A 13546-nucleotide genomic window follows, 5' to 3' on the forward strand; every position below is an offset into this window, starting at 1 on the left:
AATCTGTGGTGACAGTCTGTGAGCCAGTGCTGTAACTCTCTAGTGCTCTGTAGATGTTGGAGGTGTAGCCATGTCTGCTACAATTCAGTTTTTAGTGCTATAAATGAATTTAACAAACGCTTCTTTCAGTTAGAGCTGCAAAGGGATCTGTTCAATTGAATCTAGATAGCCATTAAGAAGTCTCTGCAAAGAGCTTAAGGGGCTCCTGCCAAAACAGGTCAAGCAATAATAAACATTAAGCAAAGAGAATCAGTCTATACCCCAGAGCACTGGAGTGTTTGAAGCTGTTTCTGACCCTTCTCCACTCGCTTGTGTCTCAGTCTCTGTTCTGTAGTGAAAGAACCTCAGAGGTCTCCATCAACACTGTTTCCACCTGGCCCTTCTGAAAATGTGCAGGGGGACTGTCATCACTATTGGATATCAGTGTTGTTTCAGGAGATGTGTGACCTCTTCCTTCCTGCCTATTCCTCCTTTATATTCTTGTTCTCACTCCAACATTTTTTTCCCTGCCTCCTGTTTTCCTGGCTCTGTAGCTCTTCTGCTGTTCAGTTTGCTTTCCAAACACAATTCTGGCAGCATTGCTGAGCCCTGTGCTGGCCTCTGAGATCCACAGTGACCTTGACTGCAGTAGGTGCTCCCCAGCTCTTCTCCCTGCAAACCACTGAGCTCCTCTTTGTGCTTCAGGCCTTGGTGGTCCAGAAAAATAGGAACTCTCTTTCCCAATAACTTTTAGCACTGTCTTGTTCTCTTATCAGAATTAAAAACTTGTAAGTATTTAAATACATCTCTCCCACTTAATCATCTTCTTTTCAACAGCAGGAAGGGCTGCAGCACAGTTGTGTTTTCTGTTTATCTCAGAAACCTTGGTGATTTTATGTTGCTTCTCATCATCCAGTTATCAAAATTGTTTATGAGTTGATATTCTGTTCTGCTTCTGGAATATTTCATATGAGGATTTAAATATCCTTCCCACTGCTTCCATAAATCTTTTGGCCATTATTTGATTAAAGACACTTCAGGGAGAAAAAAATTAACTTAATTCAGTGATTCACTTTCAAAAAATCAGGTACTCAAGGGTTTTCACTTGTTTTCTTTTTATTTAATGAGATCTTAGTAGGTAGCTCTCTTAGTAGCTTTCTTGTGGACTCAGTTTTTTCTCTTTTATTGTATTCTTTATTATTTATTGTTCTTTTTGTGATTTTGTTTTGGACTCTTTTTGGTGGCAAGAATAGAATGTATGTGGAAACCTCAATCTCCTGTTATTAAACATTTTGCCCTAACTTGAAAAATTTTGCTCTATTTTTGCAAGTTATCTTTTTTCTGACTAAATATGGAAATGTGTTGATTCTGTGTGTAGATGGAATAATATCTGTTTTGATTTAAAAGCAGTCTTAGATAAAAAATAACCTGGTGTTGGATAGTTTTCCCTAAAATCAGGCTGTGATTTCCATTGTTTTAAGCCTGTAGACTTTGAGTTCTAAGAATGAAATATCACTCTTATTTCAAGATATAAGGGTGCCTTCCATAACTCTTGTTCTGGGGTATGTTCCTTTTGTTTTACAAATAATATTTGATGTTCAGATCTGAAAATTAAGTATTCAGTTTAACTGAATATGTTTTAGCTTATCTCATGAAACCATGAAAGGTGGTTGAAGATGAAATATTTGATAATTATAAATGGGTGAAACTGATGATGAATAATATACTCTTGCTTTTACATAACTGTTAAGGTTTAGATAGCAGAAAACTTTCATGAGGATATGAAAAATAAGTCAGAAACCATTGCAAGTCTATTACAGTTCAAGAGGCTTCATTTAAAGAGGTTTTCCTTTGTTTTTGACTTTTGCAGCCATTCCCCTAGGAATCATAGTTGTACGAGGAGATTGTGACTTGGAGACATGTCGTATGTACATTGACCGTCTGCAAGAGGTGAGGCTTCTGTGAATTCAGGTGTCATTCACAAACCTATTTTATACTTGTTTCACTTCTGAGTGCAGGGGTCTAATAATTGCAACAACCACATATCAAGAGTATTGCAATTTGCCTGCCATTGAAACCAAAACTCTAAAATTAAGATACGGTAATAAAAGGACTGAAAAATACTCCCTAAACAGGAAATTAAAAATCATACCTTTGATTCCTTTGAAATGATAACAGTATTGAAATGGATGGGTGTGTTTACTTCTCCTTGATTTATAATGGAATACTAGGACTTTCCATGTACCTTGTTGAAATTACATAAATTATGGATTAGAAAGTGTGTTATGCAAGGATAAACACTGTGGCATTTGAGTGGGTCTAATTATGCAAATGCCATTCTCTAATAAGGGAGTAATATGAGACATCACTAAACACTGCAAATAACAGCTAGATATTTTCAAAGATACAGAAATGGGTGTTCATGCAGCTAACAAAAATTTTGATCTTATTCTTGAACACATTGCCTCATGATAGTTAATTCTACAATACACTCTGGGAAATGCAGATTCCAAATGCCTCATTACCCAAATAATTTTAAACGTACACCCCTTTAGTGATAAAACGAATGGATTTTCATTAATGTATTGTCTCTGATTTTTTTTAATTTCTTAGTGATAGCTTTCAATAACATTTATGAGTTTGATGACATTACATTTACAAACAATTTATATATGAAAATTTATAAGGATTTATAAATTGTTGGTCTAGTTTATGTAGGAACTATGAGGCTCATCCCTTCCATTGAACTCTTTGGGAAGCCTTGACTTCAAATAGATTTTGGGACTCCACACTTGCAGTCTGATTATGGAACTTAGTATCTCACTTCAGGCTTTCACTTGTTTGCATTTTAATCAGGATTCCCTTTATCAAATGCATTTCTGAACATTCAGATCCGGGGTGTGACTATTATTATCAGACATAAATCCATATTGTAAGGTGGTGCATATTTGAAGTATCCAGTACAGAAAATTACAGTGAAATAATGATGATGATGATCTCATCAGATTAGAAATGTGATCTCACTCTGAGTTCAGGCAGTTTTAGGTACAACCCCTGCAGTAAGCACAGCTAGATATTTTGGTTGAATTACCCATAGTCGTTGTGGAGGAGCTGTGTTTCTCCAACCTTTTGCAGGGTTTGTACTAATTTTTGCATGTGTGCTTGATTTGGCTCAGTCCAGTTTGCTGGGATTAGAGATGCCAGGGTTTGCTGAGCTCTGCCAATTTGAATGCTGCTGGAGGGCAATGGTCTGCAGGCCAGGCTCTTTAGTAGACTATGTCATGTGCTGTAACTATTTGACAAAATCTCTATTAAAATAAATGAGATGCCTGAGCCCTGTTAAATGTTGAGATCATTCTGATATGACCTTCTTGGAGTGAGGTTGCCTTAAAATAGAGAGAACTGTCAGTGATTTTCTTTAGTGCATTAATCACTCAGAAATATTTGGAAAAGTGTCTTAAAGATTTTTGACATACTTTCATTAATTTTTTTGCTGATACTGTAAATTTAGGTAGTTCTTTTGGGACAAATAGATTTTTTAACCTGATAAAGATACATTAGCGTGATTTCTTTTTGCTACTTTTTTTTTTGGGGGGGGGTCAAATGCATACAAATCTTAACTTTGAGTGAGCTTTCCTTGACTTTTCTGGGAGTTTGTTTCATATGCTTAAAACCAGTGAAAAATATTTGAAAAATTATTTGTATTTGCCCAACCACTTCAGATAGTAGAACTACAAACAGTTCTTGTTGTTGCTTCAGTCCTTTTCATCATTGCCATGTCTTTCATTTTCCTGCTAGGACCTACAGTCAGTAACCTCTGCTACACAGAGAGTTCATTACCAGGTAAGATAAACTTTCCTTTTAATATCAGAACAGAAAGAGGCTTAAAAATGGGAATGACACTCTTTGCATTTGAACCCATATGTTAGATTAATTTCTGATTATCTGATTTACACTTAAATATCGGAAGCTAGTTCTGCTTTTTCTTACAAAAGTTTTGTGGAATCACCTTTAAAATTAACAAAGATAATGATGCTAATGGTATTGCAATAACACTATTTTCCATTTTGAAGTGAATGGGAAAATGTGTCCTGAAGGACAAATGACAAAAGTAAAATTGTTTCTCTGTGAACAATGACATGTTGTATTGCATAGCTGTTGTAATAAAGTCTATCACTGAGGGGGGGAAAAAAGGTGTTTTAGCAGGTCCAGCCTCTTGATAATTCTGTTCAGGACAGCCATCCACCTTTACTTTACACAATCTTCAGGATAATTTTTAGTCCATCCTAAACACATATGTGTTTTCTGCATGAAATAAATAGGTTTTAGTTTAAGTGGATAATTCTTAAAATTGGTCTCATTGTGTTTTACATCTGTCATGGTTTGACACTGGCACAATGCCAGCGCCTCCATGAAAATGTAACCTATCAATTAAATGCTGTGAAATGCGATCTAGAACAGAGCAAAGCAGGCCAAACTTAATAACAAGGGGAAAACTTTATTACACTACTACTATACAGGGGGAAAAAAACCCACACAAAATTTGAAATGAAAACCTTTCAAAACATTCCTCCTCCCCCCTCCCAATTCCAACAAATCATATTTGGACCCTTAATCCAGTCTTCACCCTTCCACATAATCAATACTAAGTCCATCAGGGGAGAGAGGAGTCTCCCTTGCACGAGAGACCCCCAGGAAACACAGCTGCCACCTCTTGTGTTTCCATGTCACACATGGCACTGCCCGGAGAGAATCTGCCAGTGTGACACTCTCCTCTTCATGTCACCGTGCATGGACAGAAACTGCTCATAGGGCCCCTTTAAGGACCAACAGGAACAGCAGTCCAGTGTCTCATTTTGGGACTACAGTCCCCCCCATTTCCCTGGGGCCAGGGGTCCAAGAACAGAGATCGCCTTCTCTTCTTCTCTGAAGACAGAGGGCATCCTCACACCCTCCTCCAATGACCTCTGTTCATTCCTGAACTGGTAGTTGCTGGAGGAGTCTCTTGGCTCACCATTGCATCCCCCTAAAATGCAGTCTCTCTTGGAGGAGAAGTTGGTTCAGTCTATGGTTAACAAGAAGAGTCCAGCCAAAAGCCACTCGATCATCTCTCCCCAACCTTCTTTCCCTAACAGCTAAGGTCTGCAGCTGTCTCTCTTTCCTTCAAATTGAGGAGGAGCAATATTTCACAAAGACTTCATTTCACAGGAAAGGTTAAAATGCCTGAACTCCCCAGACTGCTGAAATCACTCGGCCCAGGAGGCTGTGCTGTCTCCCATGCTGGGCATCTCCCCCACTCTTCCTTCTCCTCTGCTGGCAAACTCCCAGGTGTCTGCAGGCTCTCTATCTCTTTCCCTCTATGTTGTGGGGGGAGAACAAAGACATCTCAGACGTTCTCCACCCTTCTCTCTGCAGGAACTGGCCCAGCTCGGTTCCAGACCCTTCACCCCCTGGCCTACCTCTGCAGGCCACATGGCTTCCGCTTCCCCACCCAGCTCATGGCTGGGCAGGAGAGGTTTGCACTCTCCGCTGACCGGAACCAAAGAGAGCGAGTTCTCCTGGGAATTCTGCTTTTAACCCCTCTGTGTTCTCAGTGTCCATCTTCAATTGGTCACCCCAAGTGTCAGTATCCAAACCTGACCCCTGACTGGACTGACCTCTTCCTTCCAAGAAAATTCTTTTCCCATGTCAAACCACAACGTCTTTATTCTGCAAATTATGCAATACAGAACTTGTCTTTTCAGTTGGAAGTATCATTCAAGAATGCATATTTCTCTCAGCAAAATAGTTTATTGTAGAGTGCTTAAATTGGAAGTAAACTGAGTGAGACTAACTCTACTGACTCCTGAAATGATCTGATATTAGCATGGAGACTTGGCACAAGCCATGGTAAGTTGACATAGTGCTTAGGATCACAGGACAAATTTGCATGGTGCTGATAGCATCTTCCTAGAAATAACAATGCAGGTCTTGTTGGATCAGCAGGAATGAGCTCACTGAGAAAGAATACAGAGGCCCAACCTACAGGAACCAACGGTGGTGAAATTGCAGATAATTTCTTTGGGGTTAATGATTACTCAGGGAATGCAGAATTCCAGTTTCATGAGAATGCCTGTAGATGCACTGACTGCAGACACTATAAGAAAATGCAATTTGGCATGTTTTCCTGTTTTCCTGGACTTGCCTCCTTTATATCAGTTGATGGTTTGTTTCTTTGTTTCCCTATCCAATGCTAACTTCATATTCTTGACATTTCCATCAATCATGCCCCTGGAACTGGGTTTTAGAACAGTGCTAGTGTCTAGCAAATTGACTAATAAACCAGCATGCATGATTCTGTTCCACTCATTATGAATTAACCTAAGTGGCTGCTGACTGCTCCATGTGTAGGAAACTGCCTGAGGTAAAATGAAGAACAAAATCTGTGTATATAGGGAGATGTACAAGAGAGTATGAAATGTCAGAAATCGGCTCCATACTTGGCTCTAACCTCTGTTCTTACAGCAGTATATAAATTAGTTGCCTACCCATCTTCTCTAGTGCACAGCAGTGTGAAATCCCTAACATAGCATTCATTTTTTATGATGCCACATTCGAAATGCACCCTCTCTGTGTTTTGTCTTCAGCACTTGTTTGTCTAGTATTCTTGTTTTGGTTTTTCCCTCAGTGGTTCATTTCTGCAAATTGTCTCATTAGGTTAATTTGAGGTTTGTTCCATATTTGTTGGTATCCCTCTACATATTACAGAAATGGGAAGAAGAGGGGGACAAAGGGCATGAATAGGGTTCTTGAGCTGATGAAATTGTCTTCATACCTCACTAATAAAGTGTCATGGGTACTTTTAAATCTCATCAATGCAATTCTCTTGTGTGATTCCTCTGCAGTTCAAAACATAGGCAGTCAGCAGAAATATAAGCAAACCCAGGTGCAAATGAGAAAAAAATATAGTGGAGTGTTTTCTTATTCTGTTTTGTTTCTCTAATGAGTTTAATGCTCACAAAATATTCTCCTGGGCCTGAAACTTTGCAAGCTAGTTCCGTAGTTGAACTGTAATGAAGTCTTGGAGGGAGATGTCACAATGTGCAATTTGTGACTCAAGTTGACATTTACCAGCAGTGTTCCTATCTTCATCTTCCCAGCATTTTGTACTCTATGAATATTAATAATTTCTTCTCTTTTTATAAACTGCATTTTAGTACACACCATTGGATGTTTTCTTCCTTTTCTCCTTTGTGTTGCAGTCCCCTCCATTTGACACAGAGTGGACTAAATATTAAGATACATATAGCTTTGTGCATGTAGATACAATGATGTCAGCAAGCCTAGTGGGTCTCAGAGAGCCTTGATTTTTTGACAAGCACTCCAGTGGCAATACAAACATAAAATCCCACAAGTCTGTTTTCCTGTATTAGACAAAGCTGTATTTTAAATCTGATTCTATTAAATCCCTGAGATATGTTATTTGCTCCTCATGTACAGTTATAGTTCACTTAATGGGATGTTTTGATGTCATTGTCTCCATCTCTGTGATGTACAGAGGCTGGATACCATAAGTTGTACATGAGAATAAGGTTTATGGGATCAAGTAAAATCCTCCCTGTTGTTACTTTTTCTTTTCCTGCCATGTGACTTGATATACTCTTGATATACTCTGTGGTCTGTTGTCTAAAAGAGTAGTTAAATTTGATCTTGAGCCAACATGAATTGACAACATTCATGGATATGCTGATTGTACTGCTTAAGATGTGAATGAGGATAGAGTCTGTATCTATACAAATTGTGTGTGCCAAAGATCCATGCTACTGTGTTTTCCCCTGTGCAAATATGCTTGTGTTTAAATGTTATATGCAGCAGATTTAGGAAGTTGGCTGACCATTCACTGGCAGCATGGAGCAGAGCCATGATCACCCTCTGCTCTCCTAGATCCCTTTTAATCCCTTTCATCTCTCCAGTAAGGGCTAAAAACACATGGGGTAGCCTGTTTGAGTCTTTGATAAGTACAGGAAAGAAAGAAGTTCTTACTTCCTCCCCAGTAATTTCATTTGGTTCCTGGGTTATGTAGATTTTGCACATTGTGCAATGTCAGTAAAGCAAAATGAAAAAAGTTAAAATCTAAAAATAGTCCTTTTCAGAGAAGAAACAGTTTGCTGGTGTTTTTTTAATAACATAATTTTCATGCCCTATCCAGGACCAGGAAAGCTCTTTCCCCAGAGTACTTTCTGTGCAGAGGCTCTCTCCTAGATGGTGCTTCCTAGATGGTAAGTGCATCTCCCTTCATGCTGCCTGCTTCTGGAGGATAGTTCTGAGTGTATTACTAGAGAGGGGTGACTGTTTCTTCTTGTTACACTGAGCAGGTAAAGGAGCTGAGTGCCCCCCTTTTCCCTCTCAAAAATGAAACAGGCCCTTCATCTAACAATCAAAATACCTGCTGTAGCTTTTTCATGCCACAGAGAGGCGTTCCCCAGAGTCAGGTTAGAAGCTTGGTTTATCAGAGCCTCTGCTGTGGTGAGCAGACTTTATTGCATGCACTGCCTGAGCTCAGAGTGCAGCCAGTTGTGGCAATTCACTGCTGCTGGTAAAGGCTGAGTTCTTCACCCTGGTTTCTCTGCAGGTACTGTAGTCTTAGGCACTACAGTGTTTAGGTGACAGAAAGATGACCTCCCTTTCCTTGTAACTCTGTGCTGGAGAGCTGCACTTGTATTTGATCCAGACTTTGTCAAAGCAGGTGACTTATCTGGGCCTTACATCAAGCTCCAGAGCGCAGGAATTAGCAGCTGAAATGGATGGCATCTGCTTTTACAGAAGCTTCTGCATGGAGAGGCTTAAATTTTTAATGCTCAAAACAAAACCAAATTCTCCTTGGCAATTTCTAATCACCATTCCTTGTCTCTCATGAGGGATATTGATAAAAGCCATAGTGAGAATCTGTTTGGTTTTTGGAGAAAGCTGGATGGGTAGATGTGTTCAGTTTTTGTCTTTAGTATTTGATATTCCAGTGAAGTGCCAAAACCTGAAATGCTACATCACTGTGCTCTTGTGTCAAAACTGCAGAGTGAATGAACCTGATTTCATTCACCCAAATAAATGCAAAGCAGATACAAAAAAAAAAAAAAAATCACATCTGGTGAAGCACATTGTAGATGATAAATACTTTTGGGGTGAGTAATATAAATTATTTGGCAATGACAAGATTCATAATACATGTTTTATTTAGTGAATCCCCCTATTTTCATATGTTTTTCATGACTATTATAAATTTTCCTTGAACATATTGCTAATTCAGAGTCAATATCTGTGGCCAAGCATTAAAGAGCTTCTAAGCATATTATTGTTCTTTAGATTCAGAATTTGAATTAATCCCATTAAATCCATCAGGTTCAGTATATGCTTGCTATACTCTCATCTGAACAAAGCAGCTTTTGCTGTTATATATTTTAATGTAATCAATTCTTCTTATAAGACTGAACCATTTTATACATTTTTAAAATATTTATTTAAGTTAATATTTTCAGTGACTACTGTTTCATTATCTTTAAATTCATCATTTAATGGGATATGACTATTGCAGAATAGTAGAATGTTAAGGGTTGGAAGGGACCTTAAAGATCATTTAGGCCCAAGCCACCCTACCATAGGCAGGGACACTTCTCACTAGACTAGACTGCTCAAGGCCTTACCCAGCCTGACCCTGAACACTGCCAGGGTTGGGGCATTCACAAATTCCCCAGACATTCTGTTCAACTATCTCACCACTCTCACAGTTATTTCTGCCTAATATCCAGCTGAAATTTCCCCTTTTTTCAGTTGGTACCCCTTACTCCTTGTCCTGTCACCAGAATTCATTCTGAAGAGTCTGTCTTCAGCCTCCTTGTAGACCTCTTCAGATACTGGAATGTTTCTTTGAGGTCTCCATGCAACCTTCTGTTCTCCAGGCTGAACAGCCCCAACTTTCTCAGCCTGTCTTTGTAAGGGAGGTGCTCCAGTCCCCATATCAACTTCACAGCCCTCCTCTGGACTTGCTCTGACACTTCCAGGTCCTTCTTGTGCTGGGGGAGCAGAACTGTACACATGACTCCAGGCAGGGTCTCACAAGAGCAGAGGCAGAGAATCCTTTCCCATCACCTGCTGGCCACTTTCCTTTTTATTGAAGCCCAGGACATGGTTGGCTTTGTGGGCTAAAAGCTCATCCAGCTGGCTCATGAGTTTTTCACCAGCCATCACCCCCAGTCCTTCTCTGTAGGGCTGCTGTCAATCTCTTCTCCACCCAGCTGTAGGTGTGCTGGGACTGCCATGGCTCCTTTGTAGGACCTTGCATTTTGTTGAACTCCGTGAGATTTGCACTGGCCCACCTCTCAAGCATGCCAAGGTTCTCCTGGCTGGTGTCCCTTTCCTCCAGCACATTCAGTGTTCCACCAAAGCTGGTGTGAGCAGGGAACTTGCCAAGGACACACTCAATTCTGCTGTCTGTGCTGCTGGCAAAGGTGTTGGTTGCAGTACTGACCCGAGACATGCCACTCATACAGGAATTAACTTATGTTCTTATGGAGCCATTGTGACTTCCCTGACACAGGAGTTATTTTAGGAGCCAGTGTTGTTAGCCCATCTTGTCCATGCAGTCCTGCTCAGAGTATTTTCTGCTGTTGTTTCTCTGTCTTGCAGCAACTTCTGCTGATCGTTTTTACCGCATTGACAGATCTCAGGTAAATCCTTATTTGTTTTTTGTTTCTATAGATTTCTTTTTTTAAAGCTGAATCAAATGCAGTTTAAAATGAATTATCTGCCATTCTTCCTGTGCATTGCAGAATGTTACTCATGATGCCTCGTGAGAAGTAGAGAATAAAATTCTGGGCTGTTTTTTAGTTGATCTAATTCACATTGTTTCACTGAAGTCTTGTATCTGCTGACCATCTGCCATTCTGTTTACTACCAATCTGGTACAGATCAGAATTTTCTACAATTGTTTTCCTTATCAAGTCTTACTAGGGGCATCTTTGTGGCACCAGTGTATTTGGTTTTATCTTTTCACTGGTATTTTTAGGCACCAGAAGTCCTTATCCTGTTTGTGAGTGTATGTGCGCACCATGAAATAACTATGGAAATTAAGATGTTACAACTTGAGAATTATGAACAGAGATGCACAAAATATTCACAAGGAATCTCAAAATAATGTGTATCTCTGCTGGATTCAAACCTGTGGGATAGATCTGACAATCTGAATGTATTTTTTAAAAGACACTTAAAATTTTACATGGCTTTTGGTGTTTCTGATTCGCAGCCAGAACAGGCCAATTAGTGGCCCAGCATTAAGTGCAAATTGTTGATTTCACACTGCGGCTGTTTGTAGCTGGTCCCCCTGAGAGCTGTGTAAGCTGTTTCTGAATCACATGAACACATTGCTGTTTCTTAGCAAAAGCAGCTGGTGCTTTAGCTTAAGCAGAAGGAGTTGTGACTTTAGTTCAGAGTTCCCATGTTCAGTGTCTGCATGTAGACACCGTGGGGTTTCTTTGCACACAGTCAAATAAATGGTTTGATGCTGTAATCTAACACTAGGAAGGCAGGGGTGAAGAAGATTAAACTGGGCAATTTGACTCTGTTTGGCTTATTCTGCATTTCTCTAATCCTTGGTACTGAACTAATGGTCATTTTTAATGTCTACTCTTTCATCCTGTGATTCTGTGGGGAAAAAAATTAAATAATGTGTGTTGGTCCCAGCACATAAACAGTGGCAAATTTTCTGCCCATTTCCCTGCATAAACAGGCATACTCACACTCAGTGTTTTTTTTTTTTGAAAGACAATAAGCCTCCAGTGTCAATAATAAAAATAAAGGATTGAGAAAGAGAGCTTTGGTAATGGAGATGTGAAAACAGAATGTATAACTGGTGGAGATCTGGAAGAGTGTCCCCAAAGAATGAAAATTTCTGTCAACCATCATCAAAGAAGAGACCTCAGGTGCTGGTCCTCATTTCAAAATGCAAACCTCAGCTTTATGGGTAGCCCTCCAGGTTTCATCAGAATGGCATAGTCATTGAGTAGCAGTCTTTAAAATATTGCTCTGAGTGTGCAGCTTGCTCAGGAGGCATCTTGTTTGGCTTGAAATCGATAACATATAAATTGGTGACTTCTGTGGCATTGATTTTAATGTGTATGTATATATGAATATGCACTTAAATACACAGTCCCTTGAATATTCTTCAGGGAACCTGACATGCACTCAGCTCATTCTAGGGCAGCTGGGTACTCTGAGGGACCAGGATGCTGCAGGTTCATTATTTGTTGCTTGTGTCACTCTGACAGGAACATTTGCACTTTGTGACGGAAATTTCGCAGGACGAGATTTTTATTCTGGACCCAGAGATGGTAATGTCTCAGCAGGTGGGGACGCCACCAGGAATGCCTGACCTGGTAGTGGAGCAGGCAACTGGGTGAGTGCTGCTGGAATCTGGTTTTCAGCAGTTGTATTAAAGATGGGCATCTCTTTCTGGTCCCCTTTTCTGAAGGATTAGGAGATGTGGGAGGACAGGTATTCGGTAGGAACAAATCCAGGTGTGGTAATGACAGGAGGACAGTAGTGTAACGTCTACTCCATTAGGCTTCCTGGAACACACAGCAGGGATTAGTGGACTTCAGCACCTTTTAACCACCTCACACCACCTGACTCTAAATCCTACCATAAAGCTTTAACAAATGAGTTACAAACTTCTCTGCATGGTCAGAGCTCTGATCCCACTGCGTAAAGCCCTGAAGCCCTTTGTGTCTAAGAATTATCATGAAGTGTCTCTGTTCCTTATCATCCTCTTGACAGACCAGAAATGCTTCTATTCATCTTTAGGAAGAGCACTCATAGTGAATTAATCTATTTGAACTTGCTGTGGGCTGAAAAATGCTGGCAAGCAATGAGCAATGAAAGACATCTTCCAAGTGGGGTGTGAATGCCTTTCTGTTGCTCCTTCTCTCCTTAGAATATCGGAGCGGTGGAACCCTGCGGTTCGGAAGAGGATGCTGAGTGACAGCGGCCTAGGAAAGATTTCTCCCCACTACGAGGTACCTGACAAACAAAAGGACGCCAGCCAGACACATATGCTGCAGTAAGAGCCCTCTGCGTTTCTCTGCTTGATGATGCACTGTCCCTGTCACCACAGACAGCTCCTAATATCTCATTTAAGCTTAATGAATTGTGCTGACATGCTGAAATTACAAATACTTTTTTGCTATTTCTTTTTAGCTCCTTCCTTATGTTCCTCCTCTTTGTCCATTATTTTATGTTCTTGCCTTTGTTTCATGCTCCGTGGCACCCTCCCCTTTTCCTAAACATAAATCATAACAAAAACATAAGTTTTTGAAAGAAAATATCTTAGTTTTGTTGTCTGAAATTCCAGCTAAGAAAATATTCTTGGCAACTGGTTTGGTGAAAGGTCAAAGCATTTATGCTCAAGGTAGCTCTGATGCAATGTGATAAAGCAGAAACCTCTAGAACTGCTGCTTGTTGTCGAAGATGTAGGCAAAGTTTTTCATATAAACTTGAACCATGGAGGGTGGCTGTATAGTGGTTTTCTTTCTGATAATTT

General features: G+C 40.0%; 1 protein-coding gene across 5 annotated transcripts in view; it reads left to right on the plus strand.

Moving 5' to 3' along the window:
• DGKI (diacylglycerol kinase iota) overlaps window positions 1-13546 on the plus strand; it is a 207125-nt gene that overhangs the window by 139021 nt on the left and 54558 nt on the right. For all 5 annotated transcript variants that reach the window (XM_021552019.3, XM_077783351.1, XM_021552020.2 and 2 more), the window contains 6 exons: window positions 1850-1929; window positions 3778-3822; window positions 8168-8237; window positions 10639-10679; window positions 12276-12403; window positions 12941-13066. In XM_021552019.3, the coding sequence (XP_021407694.3) occupies window positions 1850-1929; window positions 3778-3822; window positions 8168-8237; window positions 10639-10679; window positions 12276-12403; window positions 12941-13066 (490 nt within the window). The remainder of the gene's footprint in view (window positions 1-1849; window positions 1930-3777; window positions 3823-8167; window positions 8238-10638; window positions 10680-12275; window positions 12404-12940; window positions 13067-13546) is intronic.

This window comes from Lonchura striata, chromosome 5 (genome assembly GCF_046129695.1).
Source record: "Lonchura striata isolate bLonStr1 chromosome 5, bLonStr1.mat, whole genome shotgun sequence".
Lineage (NCBI taxonomy): Eukaryota > Metazoa > Chordata > Aves > Passeriformes > Estrildidae > Lonchura > Lonchura striata.